General features: G+C 40.9%; 2 protein-coding genes and 1 long non-coding RNA gene across 3 annotated transcripts in view; 2 read left to right on the forward strand and 1 right to left on the reverse strand.

Annotated features, from left to right (window-relative positions):
* The window catches only part of LOC115165755 (meprin A subunit beta-like), a 35,689-nt gene extending 19,281 nt beyond the window's left edge, over window positions 1-16,408 (forward strand). The window contains exon 7 of the mRNA XM_029719103.1: window positions 16,293-16,408. Coding sequence (XP_029574963.1) covers window positions 16,293-16,408 — 116 coding nt within the window. The remainder of the gene's footprint in view (window positions 1-16,292) is intronic.
* LOC115183243 (uncharacterized) lies at window positions 3,166-5,713 on the reverse strand. The gene is made up of 2 exons (XR_003874014.1): window positions 5,674-5,713; window positions 3,166-3,281 (listed from the first exon to the last, which is right to left on the reverse strand). It is a non-coding gene; the product is annotated as an uncharacterized LOC115183243 (long non-coding RNA).
* On the forward strand, window positions 8,935-11,134 carry LOC115183229 (meprin A subunit beta-like). The gene is made up of 8 exons (XM_029744569.1): window positions 8,935-9,044; window positions 9,371-9,439; window positions 10,011-10,029; window positions 10,191-10,229; window positions 10,383-10,414; window positions 10,500-10,578; window positions 10,748-10,865; window positions 10,960-11,134. The coding sequence occupies exons 2-8, from the start codon at window positions 9,404-9,406 to the stop codon at window positions 11,087-11,089; spliced, it is 453 nt and encodes a 150-aa protein (XP_029600429.1). The 5' UTR covers window positions 8,935-9,044; window positions 9,371-9,403; the 3' UTR covers window positions 11,090-11,134.
* Window positions 16,409-18,489: the final 2,081 nt, after the last annotated feature.

Raw genomic sequence — 18,489 nt, forward strand, 5'->3', positions numbered from 1 at the left:
GAAAGTAAAAGTGCAATATGTGCCATGTAAAAAAGCTAACGTTTAAGTTACTTGCTCAGAACATAAGGACATATGAAAGCTGGTCGTTCAATATTCCCAGTTCTTCAATATTCCCAGTTAAGAAGTTTTAGGTTGTAGTTATTATCGGAATTATGACGCGTCGACTATTTCTCTCCATACCATTTGTATTTCATATACCTTTGACTATTGGATGTTCTTATAGGCACTTTAGTATTGCCAGCCTAATCTCGGGAGTTGATAGGCTTGAAGTCATAAACAGCGCTGAGCATTGCCCAGAGCTGCTGGCAAACGCAGCAAAGTTTGAATGAATGCTTACAAGGCTGCTGCTGCCTACCACCGCTCAGTCAGACTGCTCTGTCAAATATCAAATCTTAGACTTAATTATAATATAATCAACACAGAAATACGAGCCTTTGGTCATTAATTTGGTCAAATCCGGAAATTATCATTTTGAAAACAAAACGTTTATTCTTTCAGTGAAATACGGAACCGTTCCATATTTTATTGAACGGGTGGCAACCCTAAGTCTAAATATTGCTGTTACATTGTACAACCTTCAATGTTATGCCATAATTATGTAAAATTCTGGCAAATTAGTTCACAGTTTGCAATGAGCCAGGCAGCCCAAACTGTTGCATATACCCTGACTCTGCTTGCACTGAACGCAAGAGAAGTGACACAATTTCCCTAGTTAATATTGCCTGCTAACATGAATTTCTTTTAACTAAATATGAAGGTTTAAAACAATATACTTATGTGTATTGATTTTAAGAAAGGCATTGATATTTATGGTTAGGTACATTTGTGCAAAGATTGTGCTTTTTTCGCGAATGAGCTTTTGTTAAATCATCACCTGTTTGGCAAAATTGAAGTAGCCTGTGATTCGATGATAAATTAACAGGCACCGCATTGATTATATGCAATGCAGGACAAGCTAGTTAACCTAGTAATATCATCAACCATGTGTAGTTAACTAGTGATTATGTGAAGATTGATTGTTTTTTTATAAGAGAAGTTTAATGCTAGCTAGCAACTTATCGTGGCTCCTTGCAGCCACAAGGTCCTTTTGATGCTGCACTCGCGTAACAGGTGGTCAGCCTGCCACGCAGTTTCCTCGTGGATTGCAATGTAATCGGCCATAATCGGCATCCAAAAAGGCCGATTACCGATTGTTATGAACACTTGAAATCGGCCCTAATTAATCGGCATGCCATGGGTCAACCTCTACTTGTAACGCTTGTTAATGCTTTGTAACTTAAGCTTTATGCCTTGTATGTGAATCCATTCATTTTACAAAGTAATTATATACACTTGTATTTGGAATTCCATTCTCAGATATTTCTTCATTGCTTATTACGGTTACTCAACCATGATGTTCTTGCATATTGCTCTTTATCTTATGGAGTCAGATAATCATTTTAATAGGCTAGTTGCTGTTTGAATGGTGTCTGTGAGTATAACAGAACTCATATGGCAGTCAAAACCCCGAGACAGTTTCTAACAGGATGTGGAAATTGATTTGCGGACTCAACTTCAGCACTTTGCCTATAAATCACACCGTGAGCTATGGTTCATTGAGCACTTCCTATGGCTTCCACTGGATGTCCCCAGTCTTTACAAAGTGGTTTGAGTCTTCTACTGTGAAAACTGACTGAAAGAGAGGCTGTTGATCTTGGTCACATGGGGAGGGCCATCACCATTATGACGCGGGCGCCCCTGGCTACCCTCCCCTTTCGAAACGTTTTGAAAGACAATGCAACCGTCCCCATGGAATATTATTGAAGCTCTGGTTGAAAAAGGCCCTAAAGATTTATGTTATACAACGTTTGACATGTTTGAACGAACTTAAAATTTTTGGGGGGGCTTTCGTTAGGAGAAGTCCCGTGCACGACGTAACATTTTGAGGTGCCTTCGGAACGCACTAACAAGAAGAAGCTATTGGGACATAAATTATGAACTTTTTCGAACAGAACTACATTTGTTGGGGACCTGGGATGCCTGGAAGTGCCTTCTAGCCTATTTTTCTGAGCATACCACGTCGTTTATTGCAAAGTGTGATTTCCCAGTAAAGTTATTTTTAAATCTGGCAAAGCAGGTGCTTTCACGAGATGTTCATCTATAATTCTTTGAATGACAATATTACATTTTAAAAATGTTTTCGAATAGTAATTTAGTAAATTGTAGCGCTGATTCACCGGATGCATTTGAATGAAAATAGTTTCTCAACGTCACGCGCCGATGTAAAATGCTGTTTTTATGTATAAATATGAACTTTATCGAACAAAAGAATGCATGTATTGTGTAACATGATGTCCTAGGAGTGTCATCTGATGAAGATTGTCAAAGGTTAGTGCTGCATTTAGCTGTTTTTTGGTTATTTGTGATGCATGTGGTTGGTCGGAAAAAATGGCTATGTGAATATTTTGACGATGTACTCCTCTAACATTATCTAATGTTTTGCTTTTGCTGTAAAGCCTTTTTGAAAGCGGACAACGTGGTTCGATTCAGGAGAGGTGTATCTATAAAACGATATAAAATAGTCCTATATTTGAAAAAAAAAAAAATTACATTTTACTATTGTTCAGTTATGAATATGGCGAAATGATTTTACGCTGGATGTTGATCCCGCATACGGGACGGAGAACATCAAGATTAACATGTACTGTGTGTAACCACTCAGATTCATACAAACTTCTCCAAACACAAGAACTGACTTATATTCACTTGTCTCTCTTGTCTCTGCGTTTAGACAGGCAGCCGTTTCGGGTATTTTTTTCCAGTAATTGGTCTTTTGACCAGTCACATCAATCTTTTCACATCCAATCTTTTTCAGTGCTGATCTGATTGGCCAAAAGACCAATTAGTGAAAACAAGATCAGACTGTCAAAACGCAGCCTATTTGTCATATTTTTCAGTCTTGTCTGGGATATATATTTTAATTGGCACACCTGTTTGATGTCCTATATACATGAATAAACATGTATTTACCCTGGATATTAGACTTGCATTGATTTTCAACCTTTTTGAATCATAAGCTCTAAGTGTTGTCAGATGTGGAAGGTATCATAATAGTTAGTACAATGAGAAGAAAAACAGGCTAAGAAAAATGTATTGTTTTGTAACCTATTAAAAAATGAACATGAGTAGTTTATACAAAACTTTATTGCATTTGGTGTCATCCCCCACATTTGACAGTTTAAAGCATCCTTCCTCAGGGAACTGTCTGCTGATAGCTGAGTTCCATGACCCAGCAGACACACCTGGGAATAAGGGGATAGACACATTAGTTTCTTAAAATAAAAGTCTAAGACTTTTAGAGGATGGAGTGCACATGAGTTTTGGAGTGAGTACAGTAAATTCAATCCAACCAGTGGTGCTGGATAATATGCTACACTACATGACCTCAAGTATGTGGACCTGCTCATCGAACATCTAATTCCAAATTCATGGGCATTAGTGTGGAGTTGGTCCCCCCTTTGCTGCAATAACAGCCCCCACTCTTCTGGGAAGGCTTTCCACTAGATGTTGGAAAATTGATGCTCACAGTCAGCGTTCCAATTCATCCCAAAGGTGTTCGATGGGGTTGAGGTCAGGGCTCTGTGCAGGCCAGTCAAGTTCTTCAACACCGATCTCAACAAACTATTTATGTATGGACCTTGCTTTGTGCACAGGGGCATTGTCATGCTGAAACAGGAAAGGGCCTTCCCCAAACTGTTGCCACAAAGTTGGAAGCACAGAATTGTCTTGAATGTCATTGTATGCTGTAGCGTTAAGATTTCCCATCACTGGAAATAAGGGGCCTAGCCCGAACCATGAAAAGCACCCCAGACCATTTTTCCTCCTCCACCAAACTTTACAGTTGGGACTATGCATTAGGGCAGGTAACGTTCTCCTGGCATCCTCCAAACCCAGATTCGTCAGTCGGACCGTCAGATGGTGAAGCGTGATTCATCATTCCAGACGCATTTCCACTGCTCCAGAGTCCAATGGCGGTGTAACGGCTGTCGAAGAGATAAGACCAAGGCGCAGCGGGTACCTGAATACTCATACTTTAATATTATGATTTAAAGTGAGTAACGGGAAAAAACAAGAAACAAAACGACAGCTAACAGATTTGCAGGCTAAACAAACAGCAGTGCAAATACAACTACCCACAAAAACCCAAACCAAACACACACCTATATATAGGACTCTCAATCAGAGGCAACTAGAAACACCTGCCTCCAATTGAGAGTCCAACACCCAAACCTAAACATAGAAAAACTAAACTAGACAGAACGTAGAAATACATACAAAACACAAACCCTCTGCCACGTCCTGACCAAAACTAATAAAATTACTCCCTCTGCTGGTCAGGACGTGACAGGCGGCAAGCTTTACACCACTCCAACCAACGCTTGGCATTATCTGCCGCAATTGTTGCAACCCCTATTACTAGCCTATTCAACCTCTCATTTGTATCGTCTGAGATCCCTAAAGATTGGAAAGCTGCCGCGGTCATCCCCCTCTTCAAAGGGGGAGACACTCTAGACCCAAACTGTTACAGACCTATATCTATCCTACCCTGCCTTTCTAAAGTCTTCGAAAGCCAAGTTAACAAACAGATCACGACCATTTCGAATCCCACCGTACCTTCTCCGCTATGCAATCTGGCTTCCGAGCGGGTCATGGGTGCACCTCAGCCACGCTCAAGGTCCTAAACGATATCATAACCGCCATCGATAAAAGACAATACTGTGCAGCCGTCTCATCGACCTGGCCAATGCTTTCGACTCTGTCAATCACCGTATTCTTATCGGCAGACTCAACAGCCTTGGTTTCTGAAATGACTGCTTCGCCTGGTTCACCAACTACTTCTCAGATAGAGTTCAGTGTGTCAAATCGGAGGGCCTGTTGTCCGGATCTCCGGCAGTCTCTATGGGGTGCCACAGGGTTCAATTCTCGGTCCGACTCTTTTCTCTGTATACATCAGTGATGTCACTCTTGCTGCTGGTGATTCTCTGATCCACCTCCATGGAGACGACACCATTCTGTATACTTCTGGCTCTTCTTTGGACACTGTGTTAACAAACCTCCAGACAAGCTTCAATGCCATCCAACACTCCTTCCGTGGCATCCAACTGCTCTTAAATGCAAGTAAAACTAAATGCATGCTCTTCAACCGATCGCTGCACCCTCCCGCTCGACTAGCATCACTAATCTGGACGGATCTGACTTAGAATATGTGGACAACTACAAATACCTAGGTGTCTTGTTAGACTGTAACTCTCCGTCCAGACTCACATTAAGCATCTCCAATCAAATATTAAATATAGAATCGGCTTCCTATTTCACAACAAAGCATCCTTCACTCATGTTGCCAAACATACCTTCGTAAAACTGACTATCCTACCAAACCCTGTACTTCGGCGATGTCATTTACAAAATAGCCTCCAACACTCTACTCAGCAAATTGGATGTAGTCTATCACAGTGCCATCCGTTTTGTTACCAAAGTCCCATGCACTACCCACCACTGCGACCTGTATGCTCTCGTTGGCTGGCCCTCGCTTCATATTCGTCGCCAAACACACTGGTTCCAGGTAATCTATAAGTCTTTGCTAGGCAAAGCCCCGCCTTATCTCAGCTCACTGGTCACCATAGCAGCACTCACCCGTAGCACACGCTCCAGCAGGTATATTTCACTGGTCATCCCCAAAGCCAACTCCTTTCCTTCTAGTTCTCTGCTGTCCACGAATTAGCTGGAACGAATTGCAAAAATCACTGGCTGGAATCTTATATCTCTCTCACTAAGTTTAAGCATCAGCTGTCAGAGCAGCTTACCGATCATTGCACCTGTACACAGCCCATCTGTAAATAGCCCACCCAACTACCTCATCCCCATATTGTTATAATGTTTTTTGCTCCTTTGAACCCCAGTATCTCTACGTGCACATTCCTCTCCTGCATATCTATCACTCCAGTGTTTATTGCTAAATTGTAATCATTTCCCCATTATGGCCTATTAATTGCCTTACCTCCCTAATCTTACTACATTTGCACACACTGTATATAGATTTTCTATTGTGTAATTGACTACGTTTGTTTATCCCATGTGTTGTTTGGGTTGCACTGCTTTGCTTTATCTTGGCCAGGTCGCAGTTGTAAATGAGAACTTGTCAACTGGCCTACCAGGTTAAATAAAGGTGAAATAAAATGTAAAAATAAATGAAAACCCATTTCATGAAGCTCCCGACGAACAGTTATTGTACTGACTTTGCTTCCAGAGGCATTTTGGAACTCGGTAGTGAGTATTGTAACCGACGATAGACGATTTTTATGCGCTACGCGCTTCAGCAATCGGCGGTCCCGTTCTGTGAACTTGTGTGACCTACCACGTTGCGGCTGAGCCGTTGTTGCTCCTAGACGTTTCCACTTCACAATAGGTGTGGCGGAAATATCCAAATCCACTAATTTCAAAGCGTGTCCACATACTTTGTATATATAGTGTATACAGTATGTCATCACATAAACAGACAGCCATAGTGAAGGAGGTTTACATAGTGCATAAAGTATATTAGCACCAGCGGCGCTTACTTCTCTGTGTTCTGGAAAGATCTCAGGTAGTTTGTCTGAAGGCTCTGGAGGTCCTTGGAATATTCTGTCTCTGTAGCACCTGTAGAGAGATGGATAGAGGTACTGAATGCTCTTGAAAGAGAGAGAGCAAGAGAGTTAATATTTACAATGTTGATTATTGAACTATTAGGGTCCCTTCCAATCAGACAAATGGATGCGTAAAAGATGCAGCAAGTCAGTGGTTTTCAATGGGAGTAGTGTGTCAGAAAAATTGCAAAGACTATCCATCAACCAATAAAAAATGTAAAACAGCGTTTCTCCCCACCAAACAGCTGTGTTGGACATGCATTTCATGCATTTTGGTTTGAAGGTAGCCTTACTCCGTGGTTCAAGATGTATCTTCATGTCTGTAACTTCGCTCTTAGTCCCTCTGACCCCTAAGCCTTCACCCCTGACATCCCATTGGCTCAAGGACTCTGGCCTATCCAGTATACAGTGTCTGTGGGGTCATATTGCACTTGGGAGTGCATTCTGATGAAAATCATCAAAGGTAAGTGAATATTTATAATGTTATTTCTGACTTCTGTTGACTCCAAAATGGCGGGTATCTGTATGGCTTGTTTTGATGTCTGAGTGCTGTACTCAGATTTTGCAAAGTTTGCTTTCGCCGTAAAGCTTTTTTGAAATCTGACACAGCGGTTGCATTAAGGAGAAGTTTATCTATAATTCTGTGCATAACACTTGTATTTTTTATCAACGTTTATGATGAGTATTTCTGTAAATTGATGTGCTCATTCACCGGACGTTTTGGAGGCAAAACATTTCTGAACATTACACGCCAATGTAAAATGGGGTTTTTGGATATAAATATGAACTTTATCGAGCAAAACATACATGTATTGTGTAACATGAAGTCCGATGAGTGCCATCTGATGAAGATCATCAAAGGTTAGTGATTCATTTTAGCTGTATTCCTGGTTATTGTGACGCCTCTCCTTGCTTGGAAAATGGCTGTGTGGTTTTTCTTGTCTAGGTGCTGTCCTAACATAATCTAATGCTATGCTTTCGCCGTAAAGCCTTTTTGAAATTGGACAATGTGATTGGATTAATGAGAAGATTATCTTTAAAATGGTGTATAATACTTGTATGTATGAGAAATTTGAATTATGAGATTTTTGTTGTTTTGAATTTGGCGCTCTGCTATTTCACTGGCTGTTGGCCAGTGTGGGACGCTACTGTCCACATGTCCTAGAGAGGCTAGCTAACGCAATAGCGGCTTTCAATGCAATGGCTGGTCTGAAGGTCGTCTGAAATGTATCATTATAGTTCACATGATAAGCAAACTACTGTCATGCCTTTTCAACCAAAAATCGATTTACCTCACTCGTGTGGGTAGCTATTTCCTGAGATTTGATTGATGGAACAATCCAGCCAATGTTTAGGTGGCTGTGGTTTTGGCAGGAGGAACTGATTGGTCAGGAGTAAAAGGTCCTGCCCCCAGAGCTGCTCAAATCGAGATTTTACTTGCGAATCTCTCTACAAACGAAAAAAAAATTGGAAAGTTTACGAATGTCTTGGTAACGTGACAACAGTGACAGAACTCAAAGTCTGATTCAAGTCTGCAAGTGTATTTTTGATTCACAGCAGAATATTCATATTCGTAAATGTCGTTTTGAAAATAAATTATGCTTGCAAATCTTACTGAATGTATTCAAATGTCAAGTTACAAGTTTGCAACCGTTGTTAAATCTTTCACACATCATGATACAAGCTTGCGAAATTAAATTACACATTTAGCAACCATACTTGCAACCACAAATCTCAATGTGTGACCACGAAATTCAAAATATAAACTCATGTAGTTCTGTCGTGATCCCCATACTCACAAGCTACACAAGAGTCATGCTTCGACTTGATAAGCTCTTGTGTTTGTCTTGTGGAGTGAATGAAGTGAGCCAATTAGCTATCCGAGTTGGAACCAGGCCCAACATACCTGACTAGCATTGATTGGACTAACGACCTGCTATTTGGCAGCGCTCAGTCACTGGTCATGGTCCTCTGCTCTGAAGGTGGTTTGCATCAACTAATGTCCGAATTCCTGATGGTTCATGCTGGGTTCATAGCCATTTAAAATGTCCCAGCTGTCCCAAAAAATTACACTGCCCACGGACGTGGAGTGACCGTCTGTGTCAGCTAAATGGCCACAAATTGCGTAGAGTTGTAGTAGCTTTCCTAAACCTGGGTCACCCAGCAACGCTTATGCAAATCCTAAAATATGTTATGAGAACAATGTGAGCCTAGCTGCATACTTGTATAATGATGCATCAAACCAGTTTTGAGAGGATTTGGTGGATGAGGAAGAAGATTCTGGATTGAGGAAATGTCAGTATGAATGAATGGTTCGAACAAGTTCACTTTGTTAAGGGGCAGTTTTTGGAGATTTCAACTGGTATTTAAGACTGCAAACAGGTATTACAATGTTCATGTGTGAATGACTTTAACATTTTATTTTTCCTATAGTATTTAAAGATGATTTTCACCATGTAAAGTGTAATTTTCTGTTAATGATTTGGGAAATTAAGTCTTTACTATTATGCAGCCTTACCAATGCACAAGTTCATTAAATAGGAAATCATGTTGAGCATGTATATGGCCATTTTACTGTGTACAACCTGCCAATCAAGCATCAGTCTCATTTGCTCAGGCTCTTACTCACGTAGAGGTGATGTGAATTGAAACACATAATGGGTTCTTGTTTGCTGTTTTACAATTATGATCCAATTTGTTACTGCTAGTGACCTTGACCCTGGAAAGAATATCCAGAGAGAATGTATATCCATGCCTGTGTTGTTGTTTTGGCTGGGGTAAGTAAAGGATACGTTCAAAATATTTTATGAGTAGGTATCAGTAATCAAGGTAAGACCCAAGTGCAGACTGAAGTAACAATGTTTATTGTAACCACAGGGGCAGGCAAACAGGTCAAGGCAGACAAGGGTCGATAATCTAGAGGCCAAGGTACAGGATGGCAGGCAGGCTCAGAGACAGGCAGTGGTCGGCCGGGTACAGAGACAGGCAGCGGTCGGCCGGGTACAGAGACAGGCAGTGGTCGGCCGGGTACAGAGACAGGCAGCGGTCGGCCGGGTACAGAGACAGGCAGCGGTCGGCCGGGTACAGAGACAGGCAGAAAACACAGGTATAAATACACAGGGGATAATGGGGAAGATGGGCAACACCTGGAGGGGGGTGGAGACAAGGACAGGTGAAACAGATCAGGGCGTGACAGTAGGCCTACACTCATGGATCACTGTAGGACAATATGTTAAAATAACTATTTTTAATTTGATACAATGTGATTTCTTGTATTGTGAGAAAATAATAATCAGTTATGTAAAACACTTTCTTATCTTAATACATTTTATCTATCATTCTCCTCAGGCTGTTCCCAAGGTCACAGGTAGGTCTGGATATTCTAAATGAAAATAAAATGTACTGGCTACAGTCTATGGACCTGAGTTTAATACATATTTTTTTTTATATGTGAACATACTTATACTGTAGCAGGTGTTTATGTATATGGTGCTTACCATTAATATTATAGACTTTTTCCTTTTCAAGACATCGAAGATGAGTTGGGTATTGACAAAATAAACAAAGGTAAGGTTGAGCTTAAATAAAAACATATGCAAAGTATTAATTATAGTATACATACTGAATAAACAATACACATTTGTCACATACAGATTTACAGAAAGTCACTTTAATATTTTATTTACATATGACTTATTAACCCATATTGGTTATTTTCAGACTTAGATTTACGTGAAGGGGACATAATTGAGGTATTAACAGCAATGGTTTAAATTATTTATGTTTTACTTGAACCCTATCTGAGTTATATGGGTTAACCAAACCTTCATGTTCCAGGACTTTCAGAGGAATGGCATTCTGGGGGAAAACAAACGATGGCAGTCTCCAGTTCCATATGTTTTATACTCAAGTCTTGGTGAGTAACGACATGGAATCCTGATTTTCATCTTGTATGAAATATCAAACCACTGTAGTATTTATGCTATAAGTAGAGCGTTCAATTCCAGTTCCCAGCTGTATTATGTTAATTTTTTATCACATTGCTGATCTTTCTAATGTGGTCACTGTATTTTCTATTTGCACAGATATGAACACTAAAGGAATCATTCTGCGAGCCTTTGACCAGTTCAGGCTGAAAACATGCATGGACTTCCAGCCCAGAGACTCTGAGATGTACTACCTGACAATTGAGAAACGTACAGGGTAAGACGTACTGGTGGAACATTTGGTAGATATTTGCTAATCAACAATTAATTACATGGTATGTGTTTTGTGTTAACATGTCTATCCCTGGTAGGTGCTATTCCTATGTAGGGAGAACGTTTCCAAATGGACAGGTTGTTAACATTGGACAGAACTGTGGTATTGTTGCCATTGTGGAACATGAGCTTCTACATGCTCTGGGCTTCTATCAAGAGCAGATATGACAGAGATGAATATGTGACCATCGTCTATGAAAACATCCTAGAAGGTTTGACTCAATGTTTTCCCCAATCATACAAACATTTCATTATTTTTCTAGTTCTCACATTATAACGTTACTTTGGGATTGTTCATGTATCTACAAGCTTTAGATCAAAATGTGTGCTGTGTGGGCTGTAGGAATACACATATTAGAGGCTATATTGGCCCTCCTCAGTAGGAGCAGTCCTCTATAACAGTGGTTCCCAAACGTTGAATAGTCCCGTACCCCTTCAAACATTCAACCTCCAGCTGAGTACCCCCTCTAGCACCAGGGTCAGTGCACTCTCAAATGTTTTTTTTTCCATCATTGTAAGCCTGCCACACACACACTATGCGATACCTTTATTAAACAAAAGAATGAGTGTGTGTTTCTGTCACAACCCGGCTCGTGGGAAGTGACAAAGAGCACTTGTAGGACCAGGGCACAAATAATAATAATCAATAACTTTGCTCTTTATTTAGCCATTATTTGTTCATCGAAAATTGTGAATAACTCACCACAGGTTAATGAGAAGGGTGTATTGGAGAGAGTCTCAGTCTTAAATCATTTTCCACACATAGTCTGTGCCTGTATTTAGTTTCATGCTAGTGAGGGCCGAGAATCCACTCTCACATAGGTACGTTGTTGCAACGGGCATCAGTGTCTTAACAGCACGATTTGCCAAGGCAGGATACTCTGAGCGCAGCCCAATCCAGAAATGTGGCAGTGGTTTCTGATTTAAATTCAATTTTCACAGAACCACTTGTTGCAATTTTGATGAGGCTCTCTTGTTCAGATATCTGTAAGTGGACTGGAGGCAGGGCATGAAAGGGATAACAAATCCAGTTTGTGTCATCCGTTTCAGGAAAGTACCTGTGTAATTGCGCACCCAACTCACTCAGGTGGTTCGCTATATCACATTTGACATTGTCCGTAAGCTTGAGTTCATTTGCACTCAAACAATCATAATGATGGAAAGACCTGTGTGTTGTCCTTGTTAATGCAGACAGAAAAGAGCTCCAACTTCTTAATAATAGCCTCAATTTTGTCCCGCACATTGAATATAGTTGCGGAGAGTCCCTGTAATCCTAGATTCAGATCATTCAGGCGAGAGAAAAAACATCACCCAAATAGGCCAGTCGTGTGAGAAATGTATCATCATGCAAGCAGTCAGACAAGTGAAAATGATGGTCAGTAAAGAAAATGTTAAGCTCGTGTCAATACTTTGCCCCTTGATAACCAGCGCACTTTTGTATGTTGTAAAAGCGTTACATAGTCGCTGCCCATATCATTGCATAGTGCAGAAATTACATGATAGTTCAGGGGCCTTGCTTTAACAAAGTTAACAATTTTCACTGTAGTGTCCAAAACGTCTTTCAAGCTGTCAGGCATTCCCTTGGCAGCAAGAGCCACTCGGTGGATGCTGCAGTGTACCCAAGTGGTGTCGGGAGCAACTGCTTGCTCGAGCGTTAGCACTCCACTATGTCTCCCTGTCATGGCTTTTGCGCCATCAGTACAGATACCAACACATCTTGACCACCAAAGTCCATCTGATGTCACAAAGTTGTCCAGTACTTTAAACATATCCTCTCCTATTGTCCTGGTTTCCAGTGGTTTGCAGAAGAGGATGTCTTCCTTAATTGATCCCCCATAAACATAACTGACATATACCAGGAGCTGTGCCAGGCCCCCCACGTCTGTTGACTCATCCAGCTGTAACGCATATAATTAACTGGCTTGTATGCAAAGCAGTAATTATTTCAAAACATCTCCTGCCATGTCACTGATGCGTTGTGAAACAGTGTTGTTTGATGAAGTCATTGTCTGCATAGTTGTTTGGGCCTTTTCCCCCAGCATTGTCCCAGCCATATCCGAGGCAGCAGGAAGAATTAAGTCCTCTACAATAGTATGGGGCTTGCCTGTCCTAGCCACTCGGTAGCTCACCATATAAGACGCTTCTAGCCCTTTCTTATTAATGGTATCTGTTGCTTTTATACATGTCTTACTACTCGAAAGTAGTCTTAATTCTCGTGGCTTATTTTTCAAATTGGAATGTTTTGTTTCTAAATGTCTGCGCAAGAGTGAAGGTTTTATTGAGTTGTTAGGTAGTACTTTTGCACATATAACACACTGTGGCTGAGGAAAGGCACTACTCCCAATATACTGTAAGTGAACCCCAAATCAATGTAGTTGTCATCATATTTGCGCCTCTTCGATGGTTCAACGTCCCTGTCTGTTGTTCAGTGCTTTCCCAGGTAAGGGGGCAGTAGGTCTTCAGCTGCATCAGATTCACAACTGTCAGTGTCCATGCTAGCTGGGCTAACAACAAATGTAGAATTACTGATGCTAGCATTGGACGTGCTCGTGGAAGCAGAACAACATGTGTCGTCAACCGGTGCAGTACTGCTGGTAGTAGCAGTACTACCAGTACAGCTGGTATGTGTCTCTATGGACGCAGGCCTTACTTTTTAAAACCATTTATCAATTTTCAAGCAAATGGAATGAGCAGCAGCTACGTTTAGCTACATACGGACCGTTAGTGGAATTCCCGCGAGAGAGTAACAGTTAATGTGATTGGAGGTTAATTATTTGACTAGGCTACCTGTATTTGACATTGTGTTGTTATTTTGCTGAACACTAGATTGCAACATTTTATTTTTGGCAGTGAAACGAGGCTACTCAGGCGGGGGAAAAAATCTCACCCAAATGTATAGCCCCATTGGAAAATATAAATGGACTGTTTGAAAATGTGATGATTTATTTTTATTTTTTATGCGAATCACGTTTTTATTTGGCGTACCCCCGACGGCATTGCGCGTACACCAGTTTGTGAATACCTACTCTATAGGAATGAATGGAATTCTACAGTATTTGAATGAAATGTTTCAAGGACAAAATTATGTATTTAATTTTTTTCTAACATTAGTAATCTCAAAATTACACTAAGAAAAATACATATTTTTTGGTATTAATGTTTTGTTCACAATTTTAAAAGTATGCAATAACGTGTCTATAATACAATAAATGTGGCTAAAAGGAATGTAGACATTAATAAATGCATTTCTATAGCTTCCAAAATAATTTTTACAACGGTGGGGGAGTGTCAAGATGGAGGCACAGTGGCTTCAACACATCGCCCCGAATAATCATCGTGTGTGTATATATATCATTGCTAAAAACATCTCAAGCAGCTGGCCTACCCTTCCTCCTAGACTTTGACTGTTTTTGTTATGATATGGTTATACATTTTAAGATTTCTTGTTCAATTACAATTTATATTATTTTATGCACTTTGAGATTTACAACTGTCACTTTAAACATGTCAAATCTAATTTCTTATTACTATGTAATATTTTTTGCATTCAGGAACACAAGAAAACTTTAAAAACTACAGTGAGAATGAAATCACCATCCTGGGTACGCCGTATGATTACACCTCGTTGATGCACTACGGCAAAGCCGACTTCGGCAAAGTTCCCGGACTCATCACTATTATCACTAAGCAACCAGAGTTCCAGGATGTGATTGGCCAAAGGCTGGAAATGAGCTCCAATGATGTCTTGAAGCTGAATCGAATGTACAGTTGCAGTAAGTGTTGGATAGCACTGTTGGAATGTCTGTTGATAATGCTAATACTTTACAATGTGAGTATGATACTGTAAGGTTGCAGATATGTTTTTTAGAGTTCCTACCTCTAACCTGAACCCTAACCTCAAACAACAGTAAACATGTCATCCCCCACAAATGATGCAGCTCCCACCTATAATTTTGTAAATGCCAGATGTCTATGGCAAGATGCATCATTCACCCAAGTTTTGTCAATCGGGCCAGTGGTGTCTGCGATATCGCGTGAGTTAGCTGAACTCCTATCACTGGGCATGTGTGCCAATGTTGTTACAATACGAATATCCTTGACTGATTTTATATGCATTTGTGCCAGATCACACCCACATGAATCTTTATTGTTCAATAGCGGCCATGTTTTAGGTATTCGTCTAAAATATTGCGTTGAGAGACCTTTGTCCATAAATGCCACATCAAGTTTCATGCAGATAGGTCATTCAGTGCCAAAAGAGTGTTTTTCACAAAATTCTAAATGGTGGAAAATCCATCATGGCGGACCTTATAGATCCCTGAGGCAAATGCGTACCTTGTGAGAAGAGGGACCTATGTACTAAACAGGGTGAGGGGCGTGACCTTTGAAAGTTTACATTTTCAATCGCTTGATATAGCGCCACCATCTGGCCAATCAGTGTAATTTTGTAAATGCCGGGTTTCTATGACAAGACTCATTCAACCAAGTTCCGCCAAAATGAGGCCTGTGCCGTCTATTGCGTGTGACTAACGTACTAATGGATGGAGACAGCTCCACAGTCCCCTCTCTGATTTCATTGTGGGGGACAGCAAAATGTATGAACAATAACCATAAGACATTTTCAAGTGTAGTGTATTACTATTTTGAGGACATACAAAGCATAAACCTTATGCTATTCCAAAACGCAGATCTTGTTGCAACATTTACCTAATTGACTGAGTACACATGGACTTTGTCAAAAATCCCTTGTCAAACCATTTCAGAGTAATTTCTGCACATACAGTATGATCATGTCATTGTTCAGAGCTTAAATAGACATTTACCACAGATGGTTAAACTTGCATTTTTGTTTTCACCTTGTAGAGGCCTCTGTTGCATTTAAAGAATATTGCAGCTTTTCCGATAAAGATGTGTGTGGGATGAGTCGCTGCTCTCGGAGTGTGGAGAAAGCCTCTGAAAATGGCTGGGGGAGAGTGACACAGGCTGCTGGGGGTCCCTACACCGACCACGCCAACCTGGGCACTAATGGTAAGATTGGTGGCACATTTCATTATGACTTCAACTGACGAAGTGAGAGATTGGGCACGTCGTGGTCATCCTTGCAAACAGTTTATCATGTGTGTATTATCCTTCTATAGTTTGGTTCTATAGTAAAGGCACATTTCATACAAAATACATCAGAATGAACTGCATTATTTAATTCATTGACAGTCATAATACAACATGCACATCTTGTTTCAGAATCCAGAAGCTCACACCCTTGTAACTGGTCTATATTAAATCTATAGATATGTAATGCATACACTGTACATTGACACGTTACATTAAACATTGACTGAATCCCACTTAAAGTAATTCATATTTTCCCAAGGTACTGGTTTCTTCATGCATGCCAGCACAGCATCAGGCCATGAGGGGGACACAGCCTGGCTGGAGAGCAGGGAGATGACTCCCAGTGTAACCGATGTGAAATGGCTAGTTAGTTAGCGGTGGTGCGCGCTAATAGCGTTTCAATCAGTGACGTCACTCGCTCTGAGACTTGAAGTAGGGTTTCCCCTTGCGTTGCAAGGGCCGCGGCTTTTGTGGCGCGATGGGTACCGTTGCTTCGTGGGGTGTCAGTTGTTGATGTGTGCAAGGGTCCCTGGTTCGAGCCCGGGTTGGGGCGAAGAGAGGGACGGAACCTACACTGTTACACCAGCAGGAAGTGCAGTGTCCAGTGTCTACAGTTCTACTTCTACCACAGTGGTAACGAGTCAGATCAGCTCAACATCTGCCAGAGCCCGGACTTGAACACGATCAAACATCTCTGGAGAGACCTGAAAATAGCTGTGCAGCGAGGCTCCCCATCCAGCCTGACAGAACCTGAGAGGATCTGCAGAGAAGAATGGAAGAAACTCCCCAAATATAAGTGTGCCAAGCTTGTAGCGTCATACCCAAGAAGACTCAAGGCTGTAATCGCTGCTAAAGGTGCTTCAATAAAGTACTGAGTAAAAGGTCTAAATACTTATGTAAAATGTGATATACATGTTTTATTTTTAATACATTAGCAAAAAATGTAACTTTGTTTTCTATTGGGGTTAGATTGAAGGGCGGGGACAATTTAATTCATTTTAGAATAAGGCTGTAACGTAACAAAATGTGAAAATAAAGTCTTAGGGGTCTAAATACTTTCCAAATGCACTATAGATAGATATCACAAAAAGGGCATTATCGCAACTTTCACAGTATTCCAACCTACTAGTGTGTGTCTGTGTGTATATGTATACCCACACAGTACCAGTCAAATGTTTGGACACCTACTCATTCAAGGGTTTTTGTTAATGTTTTTTTACTATTTTCTACATTGTATAATAATAGAGTAGACATCAAAACTATGAAATAACACATGGAATCCTTTAGTAGCCAAGAAAGTGTTAAAAATCAACATAGTAGCCACCCTTTGCCTTGATGACAGCTTTGCACAATCTTGGCATTCCCTCAATCAGCTTCAAAAGGTAGTCACCTGGAATGCATTTCAATTAACAGGTGTGCCTTGTTAATATTCTGGAATTTAATTCCTCCTTAATGAGTTTAAGCCAGTCAGTTGTGTTGTGACAAGGAAGGGGTGGTATACAGAAGATGGCCCTATTTGGTAAAAGATCAAGTCCAAATGATGGCAAGAACATTTCAAATCAGCAAAGAGAAATGACAGTCCATCATTACTTTAAGACATGAAGGTCAATCCCGTGTGGCTCAGTTGGTAGAGAATGGTGTTTGCAACGTCAGGGTTGTGGGTTCGATTCCCACGGGGGACCAGTACGGAGACCATTTTTTATGAAATGTATGCATTCACTACTGTAAGTCGCTCTGGATAAGAGCATCTGCTAAATGAGTAAAATGTAAAAAATGTAAAAATGCAATCATTCCCGGAGAATAACTATGAAAGTTCCTCAAGTGCAGTCGCAAAAACCATCAAGTGCTATGATGAAACTGGCTATCATGAGGACCGCCACAGGAATGGAAGACCCAGAGTTACCTTTGCTGCAGAGGATAAGTTCATTAGAGTTGCCAGCCTCAGAAATTGCAGCCAAAATAAATGCTTAAGAGTTCAAGTAACAGACACGTATCAACATCAACCGTTCAGAGGAGACTGCATGAATCAGGCCTTCATGGTCAAATTGCTGCAAAGAAACCACTACTAAAGGACACGAAGAAGAGAATGGCTTGAGCCAAGAAACACGAGCAATGGATATTAGACCTGTGGAAATCTGTCCTTTGGTCTGATGAGTCCAATTTTGAGGTTTTTGGTTCTAACCGCTGTGTCTTTGTGAGATGCAGAGTAGGTGAATAGTTGATCCCCGCAGGTGTGGTTCCCACCGTGAAGCATGGAGGAGGAGGTGTGATGGTGTGGGGATGCATTGCTGGTGACACAGTCTGTGATTTTATTTAGATTAAAAGGCACTCTTAACCAGCATGGCTACAACAGCATTCTGCAGCGATACACCATCCCATCTGGTTTGTGCTTAGTGGGACTATCATCTGTTTTGCAACAGGACAATGACCCAACACAGCTCCAGGCTGTGTAAGGG

The sequence above is a fragment of the Salmo trutta genome, chromosome 3, assembly GCF_901001165.1.
Source record: "Salmo trutta chromosome 3, fSalTru1.1, whole genome shotgun sequence".
Lineage (NCBI taxonomy): Eukaryota > Metazoa > Chordata > Actinopteri > Salmoniformes > Salmonidae > Salmo > Salmo trutta.

Bases quoted from the DNA above. Each gene is read 5' to 3' on its own strand.
- LOC115183229 (XM_029744569.1), top strand. From the start codon at position 9,404: ATGTATATCCATGCCTGTGTTGTTGTTTTGGCTGGG. The intron at 10,415-10,499 runs GTATTAACAGCA...TTCATGTTCCAG, and splicing joins GTGAAGGGGACATAATTGAG to GACTTTCAGAGGAATGGCAT. The intron at 10,579-10,747 runs GTGAGTAACGAC...CTATTTGCACAG, and splicing joins TGTTTTATACTCAAGTCTTG to ATATGAACACTAAAGGAATC.